This window comes from Euprymna scolopes, chromosome 44, assembly GCF_053919585.1.
Source record: "Euprymna scolopes isolate OS-2025 chromosome 44, ASM5391958v1, whole genome shotgun sequence".
Classification (NCBI taxonomy): domain Eukaryota; kingdom Metazoa; phylum Mollusca; class Cephalopoda; order Sepiida; family Sepiolidae; genus Euprymna; species Euprymna scolopes.
Genome location: NC_136525.1, coordinates 41,914,532 through 41,935,017, shown reverse-complemented (window position 1 = coordinate 41,935,017; position 20,486 = coordinate 41,914,532). Strand labels below are relative to the sequence as shown.

The 20,486-nt window shown below is 39.3% G+C and overlaps 1 protein-coding gene across 4 annotated transcripts in view; it reads right to left on the bottom strand.

Moving 5' to 3' along the window:
• LOC145268811 (EVI5-like protein) overlaps positions 1 to 20,486 on the bottom strand; it is a 663,419-nt gene that overhangs the window by 386,157 nt on the left and 256,776 nt on the right. For 3 of the 4 annotated variants that reach the window (XM_080124436.1, XM_080124431.1, XM_080124433.1), the window contains one exon: positions 16,430 to 16,622. In XM_080124436.1, coding sequence (XP_079980562.1) covers positions 16,430 to 16,569 — 140 coding nt within the window. In that variant the 5' untranslated portion in view covers positions 16,570 to 16,622. Of the gene's footprint in view, positions 1 to 513; positions 672 to 16,429; positions 16,623 to 20,486 lie in introns of those variants that run through there. The other variant, XM_080124437.1, reaches the window with a different exon arrangement.

The following is a 20,486-nucleotide window of genomic DNA, read 5'->3' as shown; positions in this document are numbered from 1 at the left end:
ATATTAAAAACAATATATATGCCGCTCTCCATGTTGGGGTACCAAATTGGTTAAAGGGAAAATTATTCCCAACTCGCATTTAGGTAAAAATGCAATTTCGTAAATAATTGAATTCATTCAAAAACGTATCGCAAAAACAAATAACATCTATATATATATATATATATATATATATATATATATATATATATATATATATATATATATATATATATATATATTCTCCATATTATGGTAATATAGTCAAAACTTTAAAAAATAAATGAGGCCTTCTTTTTTCTCTTCATCCTTCTGCCGTTTACTCTGGAATGCGAAGACTTCAGTGGGAAGAAGAAGATGCCGAAGAAGACAAACTTCAGCATCCGAAATAATTTCAATACGATAACAAAAGAAACAAACTTCTCTTGCAAAACACACACACACACACACACACACACACACACACACACACACACACACACACACACACACACACACACAATAATAACAGAAAAAAAGTATAGTAATACTTGCCCCGTTGCCCGATCTGGGGGGGTTTTCTGGCCTCGTTCGGCCATCAATCGTCTCGAAATGGTAAATCCAGCCTCCTTTCGTGGCGTGCGTCCCCCTTTTCTCCACTTTTTTTTTTTTTTTTTTTTTTTTTTAAATATTTATTTATTTATTCTGTATTCCTCAAGATGTGTTTGTTTGTCAGCGGATGCTAGGGTAAAAATTCCTCATCTTCGCCGGCTGAGAGAGAGAGAGAGAGAGAGAGAGAGAGAGAGAGAGAGAGAGAGAGGGCGCACCATGCAGCATCAGAAGGAGATGAACAGTTTCACAATAACGTGTTCACAAAGATGCAGTAGTAGTAGTAGTTGCAGTAGTAGTGAGGTTGGCGCAGCAGTCGGTGGGGGTTTCGGTTAGAAATAGGTTAAAACCTATATCCACAATATAAACGTTGCGTCTGTCTGAATGTGTCGAGCATTTTGTAGTATAGACGACAAAACGGAAAAGTGACCCCCCCCCGAAAAAAACAAACAAACAAAAACAACAACAACAACAACAACAACAACAACAACAAAAAAACAACAAAAATATATATAACAAATAAATGTCACGAAAAGCAAAATAACTTACTCTTCGACCTATCTGGATAAGATATTTTGTGTTTGAACTTATTTTAAAGTGTTTATTTACTTTAAAACACAAGTAGTACCGAGAAAATGGCTGACATCAGACCGCCATCTAGGAAATCCCGATTATCGCACGGAAATCGCAAATTTAACAGAATACTGCGAGAAACTCACCCAATAAATGGCACTGTAACAATGTAACATTTATTAAGCGGGGTTCAACCGGTATTTTGTTTAATTTTCGATTTTTGAGCGATTACCAAGGGTCCACCCGTGCACTGCAGGCAGGGCTTATGACAGCCATGATTATTTTCCGTTCTAATTGTACTGAGTGAATATGCTATTCTGTCTGAACTGAAAACGCTTTAAAATAAGTTAAAAACGCAAACATAATTAATCAAGCAGGTAGACGAGTAACTTATCTTGCCTTTGGTAACATTTATTTGTTGAATATTTGTTTTTTGTTTTGTTATCACTTTTCCGTTTTGTTGCTTATAGTAAGACATGACAGATGTCTCTATTTACCTGCCTTGCTTACGAGAACAGAGCATATTTGCCTCACTCCTACTGGAGGTGAGGAGGAGATGGAAGATGTGACACAAGGTCGAAAAGTTGGGGGGGCAGGGATTTAAAACCCATGAGAAAGAGCACTCTAAGCTAGAAAAAATATGCCTGAGCAGCCCTGTCGGCATTCCCCGGTAAATTTCTTCCCCTTGGTACCAAAGCCAACAGAGTCTGGACAGACCATTTTAAAATGACCTCTTCTCTGTTGATGACGGTACGTCGCTGGTCCTGTGCAGTTCTAGGAGGCCCACCCTGAGAAGGTGTTAGTTTATTGCTAATCTCCTTGTTATATGTGTGTGTAACAGACTATTGTTCTTGTGTCGTAAATGGCTTAACGGCCCGTGACTCGTGGTCGTGGGTGTGTGCATTACATATAATTCTGACTACATTTATAATGATATACCTGTTGGTGCGTGGCCGTCTGTCTTTTGACTGCTGCCTGGGGGATTTGCCAATGACTTCGGGAGCTGGGTTCTGCTATAACAAGCCACATGCAAGACAGACACAAGCCAATGTATGTTTTTTTTGGTACTTGTACAGTTTAATCAAGACATTAAAAAATGAAAATATCGAAAAAAAAAAAGTTTAAATTGTACGTATCCGTTATGGAATGAAGTTCTCCGAAAAAAAAAATTTCACTTAATTTCATCAAGTAGTTTTTGTTTTTTTACAGCGAAAAAAACAATTTGTTATGATACCGAGCAAAAGGTTCGATGTTAAGGAAGAAAAGCTAGTAATAAAGATGGGGAGGGGGTGTCGGCACTTTAAATTGAGTTATCTCCTCAATTACCAGACCCCCAAAACGCATCAGAAGTCAGAAGTTTGTTGGGGATGACCAACTTTTGCAGTGCACAATTCATTCCAGACTACGCAACCCTGACTCATGAACTGCGTCAGCTAACAAAAAAAAAAACACTCAGTGGTCCTGGACTGAGCACCACACTGAATGTTTAAAAAACCTCAAGGAAGCTTTGAGTAAAGCATGCTCACTTGCCTACTTCGACCCTAACAAACATACTGAGATATATACCGATGCCAGTGTTGTAGGCATATCTGCTGTACTATCACAAGACGGGCAGGTAGTACAATTTGCAAGCCGAGCACTATCCACAGTTGAACAAAGATACTCTCAAACAGAGCGGGAGGCCCTCGCCATCACGTGGGCATGTTCTAAAAATCCAAACAAAAATTTAAAAAATTCAAAGATGTCTACCTTCAACGTGCTGTCATAAAACGTGTTTTTCCGCTGTAAAACAAAACAAAAAAAAACTACTCTATCAAATTAAATGAAATTTTTTTTTTCGGAGATCTTCAGCTCAAAAGGGAAACGTACAATATAACCTTTTTTTCGATATTTTCATTTTTTAATGTCTTGGTTAAACTGTACAAGTACCGTTTTTTTTTTATATTGGTTTATTTCACTCCCAGGAATCTCGTCTTCCGCAGCATGGAGTGAAATCGATGATCTCAGATTGTGGTGTTTCTTTACATCCATTTGGAGATCGTCACCCCCTTATGGGGAGACCTGTTTAATCCATCTTGCTTCTTCAACTTCTTGGACCCAACTCACTAAACTTAACTCGGTTTATTCAAACGTCATATCCTTTCCTCCCAATGAATAGGTTGGTTGGTTGGTTGTTTTTGTTTTACGGCATATCAACCCTTTTCGGGTTATTTAATGCCGAATCCAAAAATTTTGAAGAAAAATTTTTTTAATAGAATATATTTGTTGTTTTCACGTCGGTTTCTATTTAACCCATAGTTGGGACCCTAACAGGTACTACCACTCCGGATCAGAGTGGACCTGGGAGCAATGGTAATTAAAGGGTGGCTCCACACTCCCCAAAGCCCACAAGCTGGGGCCTCACCACTGGATATAGTTTAAGGTCATATCCAGGACCCCCATTGAGGGACTTTTACCCTCTGCAGGGGGGGGCAGTCGGCGTATTCTAATGCCCCACCGACAGGGCCCCAATGAATAGGGGAAAGGATATTACGCAGAGGAGTAGTACCTTTTCGAGTGGACATCAAGCGAAAAGACTACTCACACCTGAGAGTATCCTGTAACTCTACAAGGCCACCATTCGCTCATGCATGGGATATTATTGCCACATCTGGGCTGCTGCATCTGTCACTTGTCCCTCCCTCTTAGATCGGGTCAAAAAAGAGTTGTCAATCTAATCGGTCCCTCTTTATCAACTAAGCTCCAGCCCCTGTCCCATCACCGCAATTTTGCATCACTGTGGCTGTTTTACAAATATTCTAACGAAATGTGTTCTGATGAACTCGTTTCACTTGTACCCCCTCGATGTACATAGCCTCGATAAACCCGCTTAGCAATAAGATCTCACCCCTTCACTGTTGTTGTCCCTAAATGCCAGAAAGCTTTCTATTCTAATAGTTTCTTCCCTCGAATAGCTAGAATTTGGAATTCCCTTCCTACTGCCTGCTTCCCTGGCTGTACTGATATGCAGAAGTTTAAATGTAACATAAACAAATATCTTGTTAATCTTTCCTAGACATGGTCCCAAATAGTAGCCCCTTACGTCCAAGTGGCGATATGCTTTGTCAGGGGTGAACATGAGTAAAAGAAAAAACAAAAAAACATCAGGCGTCCCTCGATGGTCTCCATGCATCCGAGCATTATGTGAAGTGCAATACAAAGCCTTTTCTCTTCCCTGCAACCTCTCTCCCACAGAAGAGACGTTGCAAGCCTATCTTTGTTTTATCGTTATTTCCATGGCAGGTGCTTGCCTGAACTCCAATCTCTGGTCCCCCACTCGCCAATCTTTTACGAAAAACACCCGTCTAGTTGAATCCACTGTCAAAAAATTTCCCCACTCTTTATCTATGCCCAAATCAAAACGTAGATTCCATGAACAAAGCTTCTTTCTTAGAACTGCACGCCTGTGGAACTTTGTTCCGTCTGCCTGCTTCCCTCCTGACTACAACTTGGATGTCTTCAAGTCCAACGTAAACAAATTCCTGATGAACCGCCCCCCTTAAGTAGACACTTTATTAAATATCCACACTAACATACTGTACTTACAATAACCCTTATCCCTGAGTGGCTTCTGGGCCTTGATAAGTGGTGACCACCTTGTAAAAAAAAAAAAAAGAAAGAAAGAAAAGCCTCTCCATAGTGAATGACCATCCAAGCATGGTTAAGAGCCACATCCTTCTCGAGGTTACCCTGTTATTATGGTTAGGCATAAACAGAACACGGTGGATCTAGAGGAGTAAAACTCGACAATTAATCCTATTATTCCATGGGTAACAGTAGTTTCAGTTGCACTCACCGACAAACTGATGTTGTGGATCTAAGAACAACATGGCTTCGCAAATAATCAGTTTAAACTGACGGAGAACTGTGGAACTGCATGTGGAGCAGCGCATTATGCTTTTATGCAATGCGCTACCGAAACTTCACGGAAGCGTCCTGAAAGACGACGGAGATGAGATGAGATATTCAAACTGGAACCCTTGCCATGTCACATCTGGTCCCCATTCGGATACTTCCGGTGGAAACTGATTGGTCACAGAGTTTGATACATGTCACAAAATGACCCTTTGACCCTTTCTGCACCTACATGCTCACTCAACTTATTGTTTCGCACGATTTAATCTGTTATTTACTCCACTAGCTAATTACTAGTAACTAAAGACGCCTTCAGGCAATACAGCTTATACAACAGCAAAGTTTGCAATGAAAATATTAGGGCTTTCACGTCGCAGGGAAGTTCTGTCGAATGTTGTTAAAAAATAGAAAGAAGGAATAAGATTTGGTTGTAGATAAAGAAAACTAAATATGGGTGTGGATTAATCTGTGTTGAGATATAGGAAATATTTATTCTGATATCTCAACACGGATCCTAATCCACACCCCTATTTAGGGCCCTGTCGGTGGGGCATTAGAATACACCGACTGCCCCCCTGCAGAGGGTAAAAGTTCCTCAATGGGGGTCCTGAATATGACCTTAAACTATATCCAGTGGTGAGGCCCCAGCTTGTGGGCGTTGGGGAGTGTGGAGCCACCCTTTAATTACCATTGCTGCCAGGTCCACTCTGACCCGGAGTGGTAGTACCTGTTAGGTTCCCAACTATGGGCTAAATAGAAACCGACTTGAAAACAACAAATATATTCTATTAAAAAAAATTTTCTTCCAAATCTTTGGATTTGGCATTAAATAACCCGAAAAGGGTTGATATGCCATAAAACAAAAACAACCAACTAACCAACCAACACCCCTATTTAGTCTTTTTTACATACAGTGGGTATTCATAGTCTGTCAAGACTAAAGTAAGCTACAATGTATGTGTGTATGTGTGTGTGTGTGTGTGTACATATGATGGCAGCTAATTCGTTTTCGAACATTGCCATTACTTGATATAGCAACCCCCCCCCCAAAAAAAAACAGATACACAGAAACATGAAAACAAATCAATGATGGGCTGCACGAAGATGGCTTTTAAGCCCTGCCAAACTCTGGCATTCCTTGGCACACATTGTGCAGACATGTGCGCCACTAGTAGCACATTCTTGATGGTCACTTCTATGTATAATCAAATGCCGCTCCAAACCACCTGCTGTTTTGTACGTCCACCCACAGTTGACACAGGTTAGATCTGGCAACACAAGACTGCTTTGAATGCCTACTGGAAAGAACTTGAATGCTTACTAGACAATGTCCTCAAGTATCTAAGGTCTCTCTGTACACGAGTTTGTCAAAACAACCTGGCTTGAAGATACTTTTCCCTGTAAATAAAGCCTGACAAAATATTCAAAATCACATAGTATGCACAGCTCAAATGAGATCTCAATATGGCTCGCAGACACTGACCCATAGCTGCTTGTCGGGTTTGACGGGGTGATATTTACGTCGAGTGGGCACAAGCGCTCGCAGCCCGTCAGAGCATTCACTACCAAAGCACCTGCAGCACAGGCAGAGAGATGCTACATCCCGTCGATGAGACAGAGGCCGAAGTTCAGATGACAGTTCAGGACCCATCAGGCTGGCGACCTCCCCCCTCCCCGAACCTTGTCCAGGTACGAGAGACTAGCAGCAGACGCACCAGCTCAAACATGGCAACAACACTTCACACATGGCCAAACGGTGGCCCTACAGAGGTAGAGGACACTTTCAGATATCATTAAAGGAAAATGTTGGAATCACACTCAGCTATCAAAGGTTAAAATTAATACATTATTGTCATTTAGATATGATTCCAGGGATGCAGTGGAATTATCCATTGTAGTTAGAAATAATTATTAAAAAACAAAGTTAGGTCAGAGCAGGAATAATGAACAATCAAATTAAGGAATGTCCTTTGTGTCCCTGGATACGTGTTGGAAGCGTATGCAACATCCACGTGCAAAACATGCACTTGTTTTGTCACGTTCTGACGTCACAGAGAAATATAGATCCAATATATACAGTTAAGTTAGGGTTCGAAAGCAGTTGACAGTTGAGAAAGGAGAGACGGAGCAGTCAGAGTTCAGTTCGAGTTGAGTTGGAGAGAGAGTCAGCCTGAGCTCCTTCAGGGAGTGAAAGGGTAGCGGGGGAGAGAAGACAAAATGTAGAAATCTAACACAGTATCAGATTCTCATCATTCTCATCACCAGCTGGAAAATAAATGTCTTCATATTGCTATGTAAGCTTTTGTCTTTGTCATCAACCGCAAGGTAATGTGTTTTTGTCTTCATCGTATTGCATAATGAACTTTATATGAAACCCCTTTTGAAGTGCTGACCGTACCTCCCTCATCAATAATGTATCTCTCCTCCGTGTTTAAAGAACTGTTCATTAATACTTCTCTCTTCACATCTCTTCTATTATGAATGTGAACTCCCCAAGTAATTGGGTTGTTGTCGTCGGTGTGTATACCGTTACATTACATATCATTCATTCTATGAACCCGCCCCCCCTCTCAATACAGCATTAGCCCCTAAGAAGGTGACCATTGATTTCTGAGAACTCAGACTAAAATAAAATGAAACAAAGAGATACAAGGTTCCTTTAATAATTTTCCAGACGTTTTTTTTTTTTTTTTTGTACAGACATTTAAAATTATCGTGGACTCTTGAAAATTCAGTATACTATTGCTATACATCTTATAAGATAACTGACCAATTTTTATAATTTCAGGTTCAAATGAACAGCTACAGCAGGAACTGGAATACATGCTACTAAAGCCTGATTGTCACAGCTGGTGAATTTCAAAAATGCAATCCAGACGTGAGGACACTTTAGAAGAAACATATTTAATAAAATCATGTTTTAAACTTGGAAAAAAAATCCCACAGAATCGTATGGAATACTTCAGACTGTTTTTTGGGCCATCTTGCATGAATTGAGCATCAGCTTATGAGTAACATAAGGGATTCAAGGAAGCCAGGGAGTCTGTGAGGGATGATGAGAGTTGTGAGAGGAGAAAGGAAGTCAGAACACCAAAGTTGATTGGCCAAATAAAGAATTTCATGGATAAGGACCGTCGTGTGTCTATAAAGAGATAATAAGTGCTCAGTTTGGTGTCAGTGTGGTAACTGTACGCAATAATTTGCAAGGAACTGAAGATGTGGAAGATTTGCACAAATGCACCAGTCCGCAACTCCATCCTTGTCACAGACTATTTGACCAAGATTGGCATTAAAACAATTCCTCACCCTCCTTATAATCTAGACCTTGCCCCCTGTGACTTTTGGTTATTCCCTAAACTCAAGGAAAACTTTAGAGGCTGTCGTTATGAGACAATTGAGGAGATGAAAGAGGCTGTGACAAGGGTCAATGACACCCTCACACAAGAGGACTTCCGTGGGGCCTTCTAGAAGTGGTTGGAATGATACAACAAGTGCATTGCAGCCGGAGGAGATTACTTAAAAGGGGACTAGAGTTTCATATGTGTACTATCAATAAAAGTGCCCATCAAAAAAAATCTGGAAACTTATTAAAGGCACCTCATCTCTACAATTATATAAATGCAATTTTGTGTGTGTGTGTGTGTGTGTGTGTGTGTGTGTGTGAGAGAGAGAGTAAGTGAGTTCGTTCCTTATAGACTCCGAAATGGCTGAACAGATTTTTTTTTTAAATTTACAGAACTTTAGTGTATAAGTCTGGGAGTAATCTTAGTTAAATTTTGTGTCAGAATACCTTTAATAATTACCGATAATTGATAATTGAAACCGTTATTTTAATTTATCTAACATCGGTAAGGCCATTTTTTCCATATCATCGCTTAGCAACTATGATAGAACAACGGGCCGTGAAAATTCTACTGTGGGTAAGTTGATAGCGTGTTTTCCTTTTCTTTTTCTTTTTTTGCATTATGTGGTCTGTAGATTCAAACTCCGCACATAAATTCCTTAATTTTTTTTTCATTAACTGCAAAGCTTTTATAAGACTTGAAAATTTACATGTTTTTTTTTGGGGGGGGGGTATTTTTCTTTTCTTTTTTTTTTCTTTTCGCATGATGTGGTCTGTAAGTTCAGACCTTGCACGTAAATTTCTTAATGTTTTTTTTTTCATTAACTGGAAAGAAGTTTATATAAAAGCTTCAATCTATGGTCCCCCCCCTCGCCAAATTTTCACAAAAAACACCCGTCTAGCTGAAAACACTATCAATAATTCCCCCCACTCTTTATCTGTGCCTAAACCTAAACGTAGATTCCATGAACAAAGCTTCTTTCTTAGAACTGCACGCCTGTGGAACTGTCTTCCGTTTTCCTGCTTTCCAGCTGACTACAATACGGTTGTCTTCAAGTCCAATGTAAACAAGTTCTTGATGAGCCGTTCCACTTAAGTTAACAAATTTACTGAATTTCCATTACTGACAATTACTATATTGTCCAATTGACTACTGTACACTCTTTAACCCTTATCCTCGAGTGGCCCCTGGACCTTGATAAGTGGTGATGCCTATGTAAAAAAAACAAATAATAATAAAAAAAAAAAAATTATAAAAGAAACAGTAGGTTCTCTAGAGTACAATGAAGAATAACATATATATTTTGGACTAAGTTACTGCATGGAGGCATGTGAAGCTTCCTCCTGGGCGATTTCATGGATTTCGATGACAATAAAAATATAGGAGCGTGGAATATTCGTTGATTATCGTTCAATCTCGGGCAACGTCGGGTTTCCCTGCTAGTATATACATAAAAACAAACTGCATTAAACCTCACATTTCTAAAAAAATCACATTTTTATGACTGGCGCAGCCTTGAAACGTAAGAATGTGAAACCTATTAGTTTTATTTTTAGCAACAGATTACTAGTGTCCATATATTTTTACTTACTAATTCTGTTATTCATAGTTTCATGTTTGTAAGCAGCATTGCAGGCAACACGACAACAACAATAACTGTTGACTAACATTTATTCCGCCAATTAGTCCATTAGTCACGCTAAAGAATGAAATGATTCGCCTTTTTTCTCTTTTTTTTTCGTTGTTGTTTATTTTATATTAATTGCTGTTCTAGGTGTGTCAGAAATTTCGTGAAAAATAGTGAATAATTCCACCCCGTCTTTCTAATCTTATAACTCCTCGAAAAATGTAATTCAAGCCCTAATTTTTTTTTTCAATTAAAGGAGCAAGGACCAAGGTTTCATTAAAAAAAAAAAAACAAAAAAAAAACAAACGTGTTTTTTTTTTAAAGGTTTTAAACTTCGGACTTTACAGGTTAATTTCTAAAAAACACTACTTTTTTTTGTTGTTTTAAATTTGAATATATTATTTATTGACCTTGTATCTTCAATTTGTGATATATAACACTTTGGTGAGTAAATTTCATGGCAGGTGCTCGTCTGAACTCCAATCCCTGGTCCCCCCTCGCCAAACTTTCACGAAAATCACCCGTCTAGCTGAATCCACTGTGAAAAATTTCCCCCACTCTATATCTGTGCCTAAATCAAAACGCGGATTTCATGAGCAAAGCTTCTTTCTTAGAACTGCACGCCTGTGGAACTCTGTTCCGTCTGCCTGCTTCCCTCCGGACTACAACTTGGATGTCTTCAAGTCTAATGTTAACAAATTCCTAATGAACCGCCCCCCTAATTAAACACTTCATAAAATCTCCTCACTAACGTGATGTAATTGCAATAACCCTTATCCCTGAGTGGCTTCCGGGCCTTGATAAGTGGTGATCACTGTGTAAAAAAAAAAAAAAAATTAATTATTTACTTTTTAATAGACATTTCAAAATGGGAGGCGTGAATTATTCGACCCCCTGTCTTTCCAAGCTTATAACTACTCGTAAAATGTAATTTTTTTTTCAATTAAAGGAGCAAGGACCAAGGTTTCATTAAACAAACAAAAAACAAAAGAACAAACAAACAACGTGGTTTAAAAAAAAAAAAGGTTTTAAACTTCGAACTTTACAGGTAAATTTCTAAAAAACACTACTTTTTTTGTTTTAAATTTGAATATATTATTTATTGACCTTTCCTCTTCAATTTGTGATATATAAAACTTTGGTGAGTAAATTAATTATTTACTTTTTAATAGACACTTGAAAATGGGGGTGCGTGAATTTAAAAAAACCAACGTTTGTCTAAAAATTATATTCGGTTTATTGGAAAGAGCATAAAATTTCACATTGACCCTGAAAATATCGTAAAAATAGAATCAATAGAAAAATTTTGATAGATTTTTAAAGTTTAAAATTGAAAGATATTGAGTTCGTAAAATTCCTTACTGTTTTTTAAAAAATAAAAAAAAAATATTTCTATTACTTTTAAAACAACTTTAATAGTTTATTTTGGAAGTATAATCCATAAAGAAAATAAACAACCCACTTTTAAAAGAGAAATTACGAGTTCTTTTCTTTGTATTTTATTCGCAGTTTCGTGTTAGGGCTGTCAAAAATTCCTACAAAAATTCTTATACACCTATTGCTGTTCCACAAGATATTCATAGGCTTGCTTGGTTTGCTAGTTTTGTTTTACGGCATATCAACCCTTTTCATGTTATTTAATGCCAATTCGATAATTTTGAAAAAAAAATTTTTTTTTAAATACGTTTCAAGTTCTTTATATCTTCAAATATTTATTCATAGTGTTTGGTTTGGTTGATTTGTTTTATGGCATATCAACCCGTTTCATGTTATTTAATGCTGAATTCGGTAATTTTTTGCGGAAAAATATGCTTAAAGTTTTTTTTATATCTTCAAATATTTATACATGGTATTTGGTTTGGTTGATTTGTTTTACGGCATATCAACCCTTTTCAGGTTATTTAATGCTGATTTGGTAATTTTTGAAAAAAAAAATGTTTCTAGTTCTTTATATCTTTAAATATTAATTCACGGTGTTTAGTTTGGCTGATTTGTTTTACGGCATATCAACTCTTTTCAAGTTATTTAATGCTGAATTCGGTAATTTTCGAAAAAAAAAATCTAGGTTTCAATTTCTTAACTCTGAAGCAAAAAATCGCTACCTCCTACCCCCGTTGAGGACTACAAAACTTGGTTAAATTGACCGCAAAAGAATGAATAATCTATCTTTTCATTTTATATATTATACATCTGGGGCAATGCTGGTCCAGATAATACCAACTTTCTGAGAGTTTGTTTTGTATGTTTTTACTTCTAGGTAGACATATAAAAACACACATGCAACTGTCCTTTCTATAATACTAGCGTTGCCCAGATGTAGAGAGGTGGTGTAGTAAGGAACCCCAGGGTGGGGAAGGTATTAAAAAAGTGGTAGTAGCGGGGGGTGGGGAGGAAAGAATGAAAACAACAGTAGGTAACCTGGCGGGAGAGAAGTGTTAAAAAACAAAAGTGGTAGAAGGCAGGCAGGCTCGAACCCGTAACACGAAGGATGAAAAAGAATGTGAAAAAAATGTAACGTTTTAGCTGATGCGTCCATCGCGAAACCGGAAGTTGCGAGCATCGGAATCAAGGCTAGTCAATCCAACGGAGACGATGATGTTATATTCGCATATCCCTCTATATTTACATGATAAACCAGAAAAGTAGCAGCAGCTGTGACAGCGTCAATAATGGGGACGTTGAGAAAAATCCATTCGTCGACTCATGAGCTCATTAGATTCACACGGCAACTCCAAAGCCCATTTGTTTTTCATATACACACATCAATAGAATAGCTCACACATCAATAGAATAGCTCGCACATCAATTCAACCAAGAAAACCGCCAGATAAGGCCGCACAGCAAAAGAAAAAGCCAAAATGTAAAACCCAAGCACCGCAGTAAACGCAACTCAGGGAACATATTAACGCAAATAAGTATTACACAAAACATTGCAACAATTCAACACCGACTAGGTTACATTCACAACTTTTTCAGCTTTAAATTGATATAACACATGCATACATACACCAAACAAACGATTCCCTACATCGCATTAAGACACAATAAACAAACACAATTAAAATAGCAAAATGTAAGCTAATTATCAATTTGCCCTTCGTCTTCAACTACGTCTGCGACACCACTATAAAAACACTAGCCGTCGCGACAAAAATCTAGTCGCCCAGAGTCACAGCAAATCTACAGCATGGGATAATTATCGGCTCTGTCGGATTCCTTCCCGATGTTAAATCCACTCTCGTGCGCATCATCCTTACGAACTTTGAACACTTTGTTTATTTTTACTTTCTCATTTAGTTTAATTTTTATAAATAAACTAGCGAGGGGGGGGGTACCGGGCGTTGCCCAGGTGTTTGTAGGTGTGTGTATGGGGGGGGGGGGGAAGTAATGATCCTGCTTAAATATTATAAAAAGGGCGATGTAAAAAAAAAAACCCCAAAACCAAAACGGAAAAAAAATGGCATAAATAAACCTGTGTATGGGGGAGGGGTAAACTAAAGAATAAGCGAAGTAATAATAAAAAACGTTGCCCCAGTGTTTAAAGGTGTAAAAGAAAAAAAAATAGTTTTGGTCGGGAGGAGGGATTGAACCCGGAAGCCTTGACGCAGAGGTGGAAACCAATGCCAACTACTTAACGGTCTCGACCACGAGTGAGAGTAATTGATTAGCGTGTTAAGTTAAGGCTTATAAAGTTAGTAAAAGAGGTTTGATTGACAGGAAGACGCTAAATGAGGTCATCGCAGGATAGTTATTTTTGATTTTCACTTCCCCCCAGATGATGGTGGGAAGGGGGGAAAGCAGCGCGAAAGCCGAGAACACAACGTTTTTCACTGTATTTATACTAAAATGCAGGACAAACAGGCGACAGAGCGAAATAGCACGAATCTCATAAAAGTCGACGTAAATAAATCTAGAGACGACCCGCGTTCCCAAACCCTAGATATTATGATTAGGGGTTATATAAACAGTTGTAAGCGATAGTACCCCCCCCCCCCGGGAGCGTGTGCGGAAGAAGCCTTTGCGAGGCATACACAAAATGGTCACACACATTTTGCTTTTTATATATATAGACGATTGAGAAATCAATCATTAAAAAATTTAAATACATATTGTTTGTCTGGTTCCTTCTCGCAACCATATGCTTATTCATAATATAACAATGACTTGCGAAAATGGTGAAAAAAGCGACCTCTCCTTGTAGAAAACTGTCCAGTTGAGAGTGAAGAACTTAATGTTTATGGTGAATTTCTTGATAGATAAGAGACTGAGCTTAAAACGATACCAATTTTATCACGTTCCGATGCGTCTGTCGCAAGTTTTTGGCAGGCATACAAACACACACACACACTTTGCCTTTTGTATAATAGACTAGCGGGGGATACTGAGCAACTAAACCCCGCCCCTAACCTAAAGAAAACATCTTTTCTTCGCTCAAAATAGCAGCGAGTGCCAGTGCAACGGCAAAAAAAAAAATAAATAAAAATTAGCCACAGTAGGCACGCTCGAATCTGTTACGTGGAAGAGCAAAAGGTGGTGAAAATAGCTTATCTCACGACGGGTCGAAATGACGTTTTATAAGTGTACATTGAGATTGCAAAAATCTCGACACAAAAAGCGACCTCTTTTTGCAAGAAACCAAGAATTAATCTTTTTGACTAATTTTTACATATTTTTCATCTGAGAGATTGATCTTTCTAACGATAACAATTTTGTCATAGTCTGATGCATCTGTCAAAAGATTTTGGCAGACACACAAACACACGCACATACAAACACACATTTTCCTTTTTATATATTAGATAATAGCCTGGGTGGCCAGCATTGTCCGGGTGTTTGGAGGTGTGTGTTGAACAAAAAAAAAAAGTAGTGGGCAGGCAGGTTCGAACCCGTATCGCAAAGGAGGATAAGAATGTGAAAAAAAGTGACATCTTTGCCATTGTGTCCATCGCCAAACCGGAAGTGGCGGAGGTTTAAATTAAAGCTAGTCAGTTGAAAAGAGGGGATGATTTTTGAAAATATTGACAAAAAAAGTGACCCCTTCTTGTAGAAAAGTGCCCAGTTGAGGGTGAAGAAATTAATGTTTTTGGCTAATTTTTCGATATTTGTCGTCTGAAGGGTCGAGCTTCAAAACGATACTGATCTCATGAAAATCTGCCGCCTCTGTTGAAAGTTTTAGGCAGACATACAAACACACATACATACATACACGATGATTGCAACGTCTTGTCAGACGAGTGCCACTCCTTGAGACACTTAAAGTCCATGAGCCCAAAAATGACATTTTTTTTCTTTTTTTAGTCCTACTGGTGAATTCACACGCTCAAGTCGGCATGACACTGAAGACGGTCATTGAGATCAATTATTACATGCTTCCAGCATTTCAAGCCTCAATGCATCACAACTTTTCCATCGCCACAGGACCACTTTTAGAGACAAATGCCTGAGGAAGTATCTATACACAGATGATGTTACAGAGTCTTAGCTTTGTACGACAGCAGTCTCTCTCTCGGTCAAAATATTGAGATCCAGCAACAAGCAAGAGCAAGATAGCTAGAAACAAGTTAAACTGCAGACCAGCTTAATGCGGGTACTGGTCTCCTGCTTTATGGTGTTTTAAATCAGAGATTTGCTTCTCCTAGAAAGTTTGCCTTCACCACGGCTTACGGGAGCCCTCTCCACCCCAACACACACATACATACACACATGGTGCTAGTTTTTAGCTCCAGATAATGAATATTTTTTTCTAAATTCTACATATTATTCATACAACGCTGATCAAGAAAGTATTTACTTTGTGGATGCATGATTTGTAGTTTTTGACTTTTAGCTGGACATACAGACACACACCCACAGACAACTACCCTTTATATAATAGACTAGCCTGGGTGCCCGGCGTTGCCCGGGTGTTTGGAGGTGTGTGTTGAGCAAAAAAAAAAAAAAAAAAAGTGGTAGTAGGCAGGCAGGCAGGCAGGCGTGAACCTGCACCGCGAAGGAAGAAAAGAATGTGAAAAAAAAAAACAAAAAAAAAACAAAAACGTGACACCTTTGCCGTTGCATCCATCGCCAAACCGGAAGTGGCAAACGTTTAAATTAAGGCTAGTCGATCAAAAAAAGGAGATGACTTTAAAAAATATTGGCAAAAAAAGCAACCCCTCCTTGTAGAAAAGTGCCCAGTTGAGGGTGAAGGAATTAATGTTTTCAGCCAATTTTTCGCTATTTGTTGTCGGAAGGGTCGCGCTTCAAAATGATACTGATCTCGTGAAAATCCGTCGCCTCTGTCGAAAATTTTAGGCAGACATACAAACATACATACATGCATACATACATACATTTAAACAGACAGGTGAGATTCATATAATAGATTAAAAATGATACTCATAAATTTGCATTATGCAATAATACAAGCTATAAAAATAAGCCTTACCGATTGGCTTCCTCCAATTTGGCAAGTAACTCTAAATCCTCCGGTTTTAAAGGGTTTGCTACAGTGGGCGTGTCCACAGTGGGCGTGACCACTATGGGCGTGGTCACTGTGGGTGAACTGTCCTTAGAGTCACTTGCCATTGGTTGAAACAACTCTAGTGCATGTCCCACGTTGTGCCCGATGGGCTCACACACTGAAACAAAAAAGAAAAAAAAAATTAATTTTAAACATTAGACATATTTACTGCAAGGCTAAAAATTAAAACATGAACCAATCGCTATGACGTCACAGATGCATATTCGTAATGCCGTCGTTCGATCTTTACCTGGCAAATTTCATTTTTTTAATTTTCACACTTTTGCACCAATTTTCCCCGGCTAAATATAAAGTTTTGCATGGGTTCAAATACCCTATATATGAAGTTTCATGTCTGTAGACCAAAACTGACAGAGGAGTTTGGTAGGCAACATTTTTTAAACAAATATATATACGCATACATAAATATATATAGAAAGAGTTTTGTGTTTACTATGACTTTTTTATGCAAATATTACGCAAGTATAAATCATGTAGAATATCTGCATTAATATAATTACACGTAACAGTTAACTAAAGATGATCATCCCATAAGAAAACCCAAAAAAACTAACAGGGAATTAATTAAAAGAAATGTTTTAAAAGAATATGCAAACTTTTGCAGATAAATGCAATTCAACGACCCATATATAACAAAGTTGTATTTTCTTTTTAAATAAACAAAAAAAAGGTTTGCCTTTTTTCTTCTTGGCCTTCGGGCCAAGATCTTTTTTCTGTTATCAAAGTGTAGTATCTGTTCCGGCAGATGCTGCAATCTAAGACCACCTGTTGTAGCAATCAGTTATTGGTCAATTTGGAGAAACTCTTCATACTAATTGTCACTCCCCTACTCCCCGGAGAGCTGGTCCACATTTTCCCCGATCCCCCCACATTAAAAAACGGCCTTGTGCCTAATTTGTTCAGTGGGGAAGCAAATAAATACACCCGACATATCAGACCATTGCTCTTGAGCAATCAGTTATTGTCAATGTGGAGAAACCCTTCACACTAATTGTCACTCCCCGGAGAGCTGGTCCACATTTTCCCCGATCCCCCCACATTAAAAAACGGCCTTGTGCCTTATTTGTTCAATGGGGAAGCAAATAAATACACCCGACATATCAGACCATTGCTTTTGAGCAATCAGTTATTGGTCAATGTGGAGAAACCCTTCACACTAATTGTCACTTCCCGGAGAGCTGGTCCACATTTTCCCCGATCCCTCCACATTAAAAAACAGCCTTGTGCCTTATTTGTTCAGTGGGGAAGCAAATAAATACACCCGACATATCAGTTATTGGTCTTGAGCAATCAGTTATTGGTCAATGTGGAGAAACCCTTCACACTAATTGTCACTCCCCGGAGAGCTGGTCCACATTTTCCTCAATCCCTCCACATTAAAAAACGGCCTTGTGCCTAATTTGTTCAGTGGGGAAGCAAATAAATACACCCGACATATCAGACCATTACTCTTGAGCAATCAGTTATTGGTCAATGTGGAGAAACCCTTCACACTAATTGTCACTCCCCGGAGAGCTGGTCCACATTTTCCTCAATCCCTCCACATTAAAAAACGGCCTTGTGCCTAATTTGTTCAGTGGGGAAGCAAATAAATACACCCGACATATCAGACCATTACTCTTGAGCAATCAGTTATTGGTCAATGTGGAGAAACCCTTCACACTAATTGTCACTCCCCGGAGAGCTGGTCCACATTTTCCTCAATCCCTCCACATTAAAAAACAGCCTTGTGCCTTATTTGTTCAATGGGGAAGCAAATAAATACACCCGACATATCAGACCATTGCTTTTGAGCAATCAGTTATTGGTCAATGTGGAGAAACCCTTCACACTAATTGTCACTTCCCGGAGAGCTGGTCCACATTTTCCCCGATCCCTCCACATTAAAAAACAGCCTTGTGCCTTATTTGTTCAGTGGGGAAGCAAATAAATACACCCGACATATCAGTTATTGGTCTTGAGCAATCAGTTATTGGTCAATGTGGAGAAACCCTTCACACTAATTGTCACTTCCCGGAGAGCTGGTCCACATTTTCCTCAATCCCTCCACATTAAAAAACGGCCTTGTGCCTAATTTGTTCAGTGGGGAAGCAAATAAATACACCCGACATATCAGACCATTACTCTTGAGCAATCAGTTATTGGTCAATGTGGAGAAACCCTTCACACTAATTGTCACTCCCCGGAGAGCTGGTCCACATTTTCCTCAATCCCTCCACATTAAAAAACGGCCTTGTGCCTAATTTGTTCAGTGGGGAAGCAAATAAATACACCCGACATATCAGACCATTGCTCTTGAGCAATCAGTTATTGGTCAATGTGGAGAAACCCTTCACACTAATTGTCACTCCCCGGAGAGCTGGTCCACATTTTCCCCGATCCCTCCACATTAAAAAACGGCCTTGTGCCTAATTTGTTCAGTGGGGAAGCAAATAAATACACCCGACATATCAGACCATTGCTCTTGAGCAATCAGTTATTGGTCAATGTGGAGAAACCCTTCACACTAATTGTCACTCCCCGGAGAGCTGGTCCACATTTTCCCCGATCCCTCCACATTAAAAAACGGCCTTGTGCCTAATTTGTTCAGTGGGGAAGCAAATAAATACACCCGACATATCAGACCATTGCTCTTGAGCAATCAGTTATTGGTCAATGTGGAGAAACCCTTCACACTAATTGTCACTCCCCGGAGAGCTGGTCCACATTTTCCCCGATCCCTCCACATTAAAAAACGGCCTTGTGCCTAATTTGTTCAGTGGGGAAGCAAATAAATACACCCGACATATCAGACCATTGCTCTTGAGCAATCAGTTATTGGTCAATGTGGAGAAACCCTTCACACTAATTGTCACTCCCCGGAGAGCTGGTCCACATTTTCCCCGATCCCTCCACATTAAAAAACGGCCTTGTGCCTAATTTGTTCAGTGGGGAAGCAAATAAATACACCCGACATATCAGACCATTGCTCTTGAGCAATCAGTTATTGGTCAATGTGGAGAAACCCTTCACACTAATTGTCACTCCCCGGAGAGCTGGTCCACATTTTCCCCGATCCCTCCACATTAAAAAACGGCCTTGTGCCTAATTTGTTCAGTGGGGAAGCAAATAAATACACCCGACATATCAGACCATTGCTCTTGAGCAATCAGTTATTGGTCAATGTGGAGAAACCCTTCACACTAATTGTCACTCCCCGGAGAGCTGGTCCACATTTTCCCCGATCCCTCCACATTAAAAAACGGCCTTGTGCCTAATTTGTTCAGTGGGGAAGCAAATAAATACACCCGACATATCAGACCATTGCTCTTGAGCAATCAGTTATTGGTCAATGTGGAGAAACCCTTCACACTAATTGTCACTCCCCGGAGAGCTGGTCCACATTTTCCCCGATCCCTCCACATTAAAAAACGGCCTTGTGCCTAATTTGTTCAGTGGGGAAGCAAATAAATACACCCGACATATCAGACCATTGCTTTTGAGCAATCAGTTATTGGTCAATGTGGAGAAACCCTTCACACTAATTGTCACTCCCCGGAGAGCTGGTCCACATTTTCCTCAATCCCTCCACATTAAAAAACGGCCTTGTGCCTAATTTGTTCAGTGGGGAAGCAAATAAATACACCCGACATATCAGACCATTGCTCTTGAGCAATCAGTTATTGGTCAATGTGGAGAAACCCTTCACACTAATTGTCACTCCCCGGAGAGCTGGTCCACATTTTCCCCGATCCCTCCACATTAAAAAACGGCCTTGTGCCTAATTTGTTCAGTGGGGAAGCAAATAAATACACCCGACATATCAGACCATTGCTCTTGAGCAATCAGTTATTGGTCAATGTGGAGAAACCCTTCACACTAATTGTCACTCCCCGGAGAGCTGGTCCACATTTTCCCCGATCCCTCCACATTAAAAAACGGCCTTGTGCCTAATTTGTTCAGTGGGGAAGCAAATAAATAC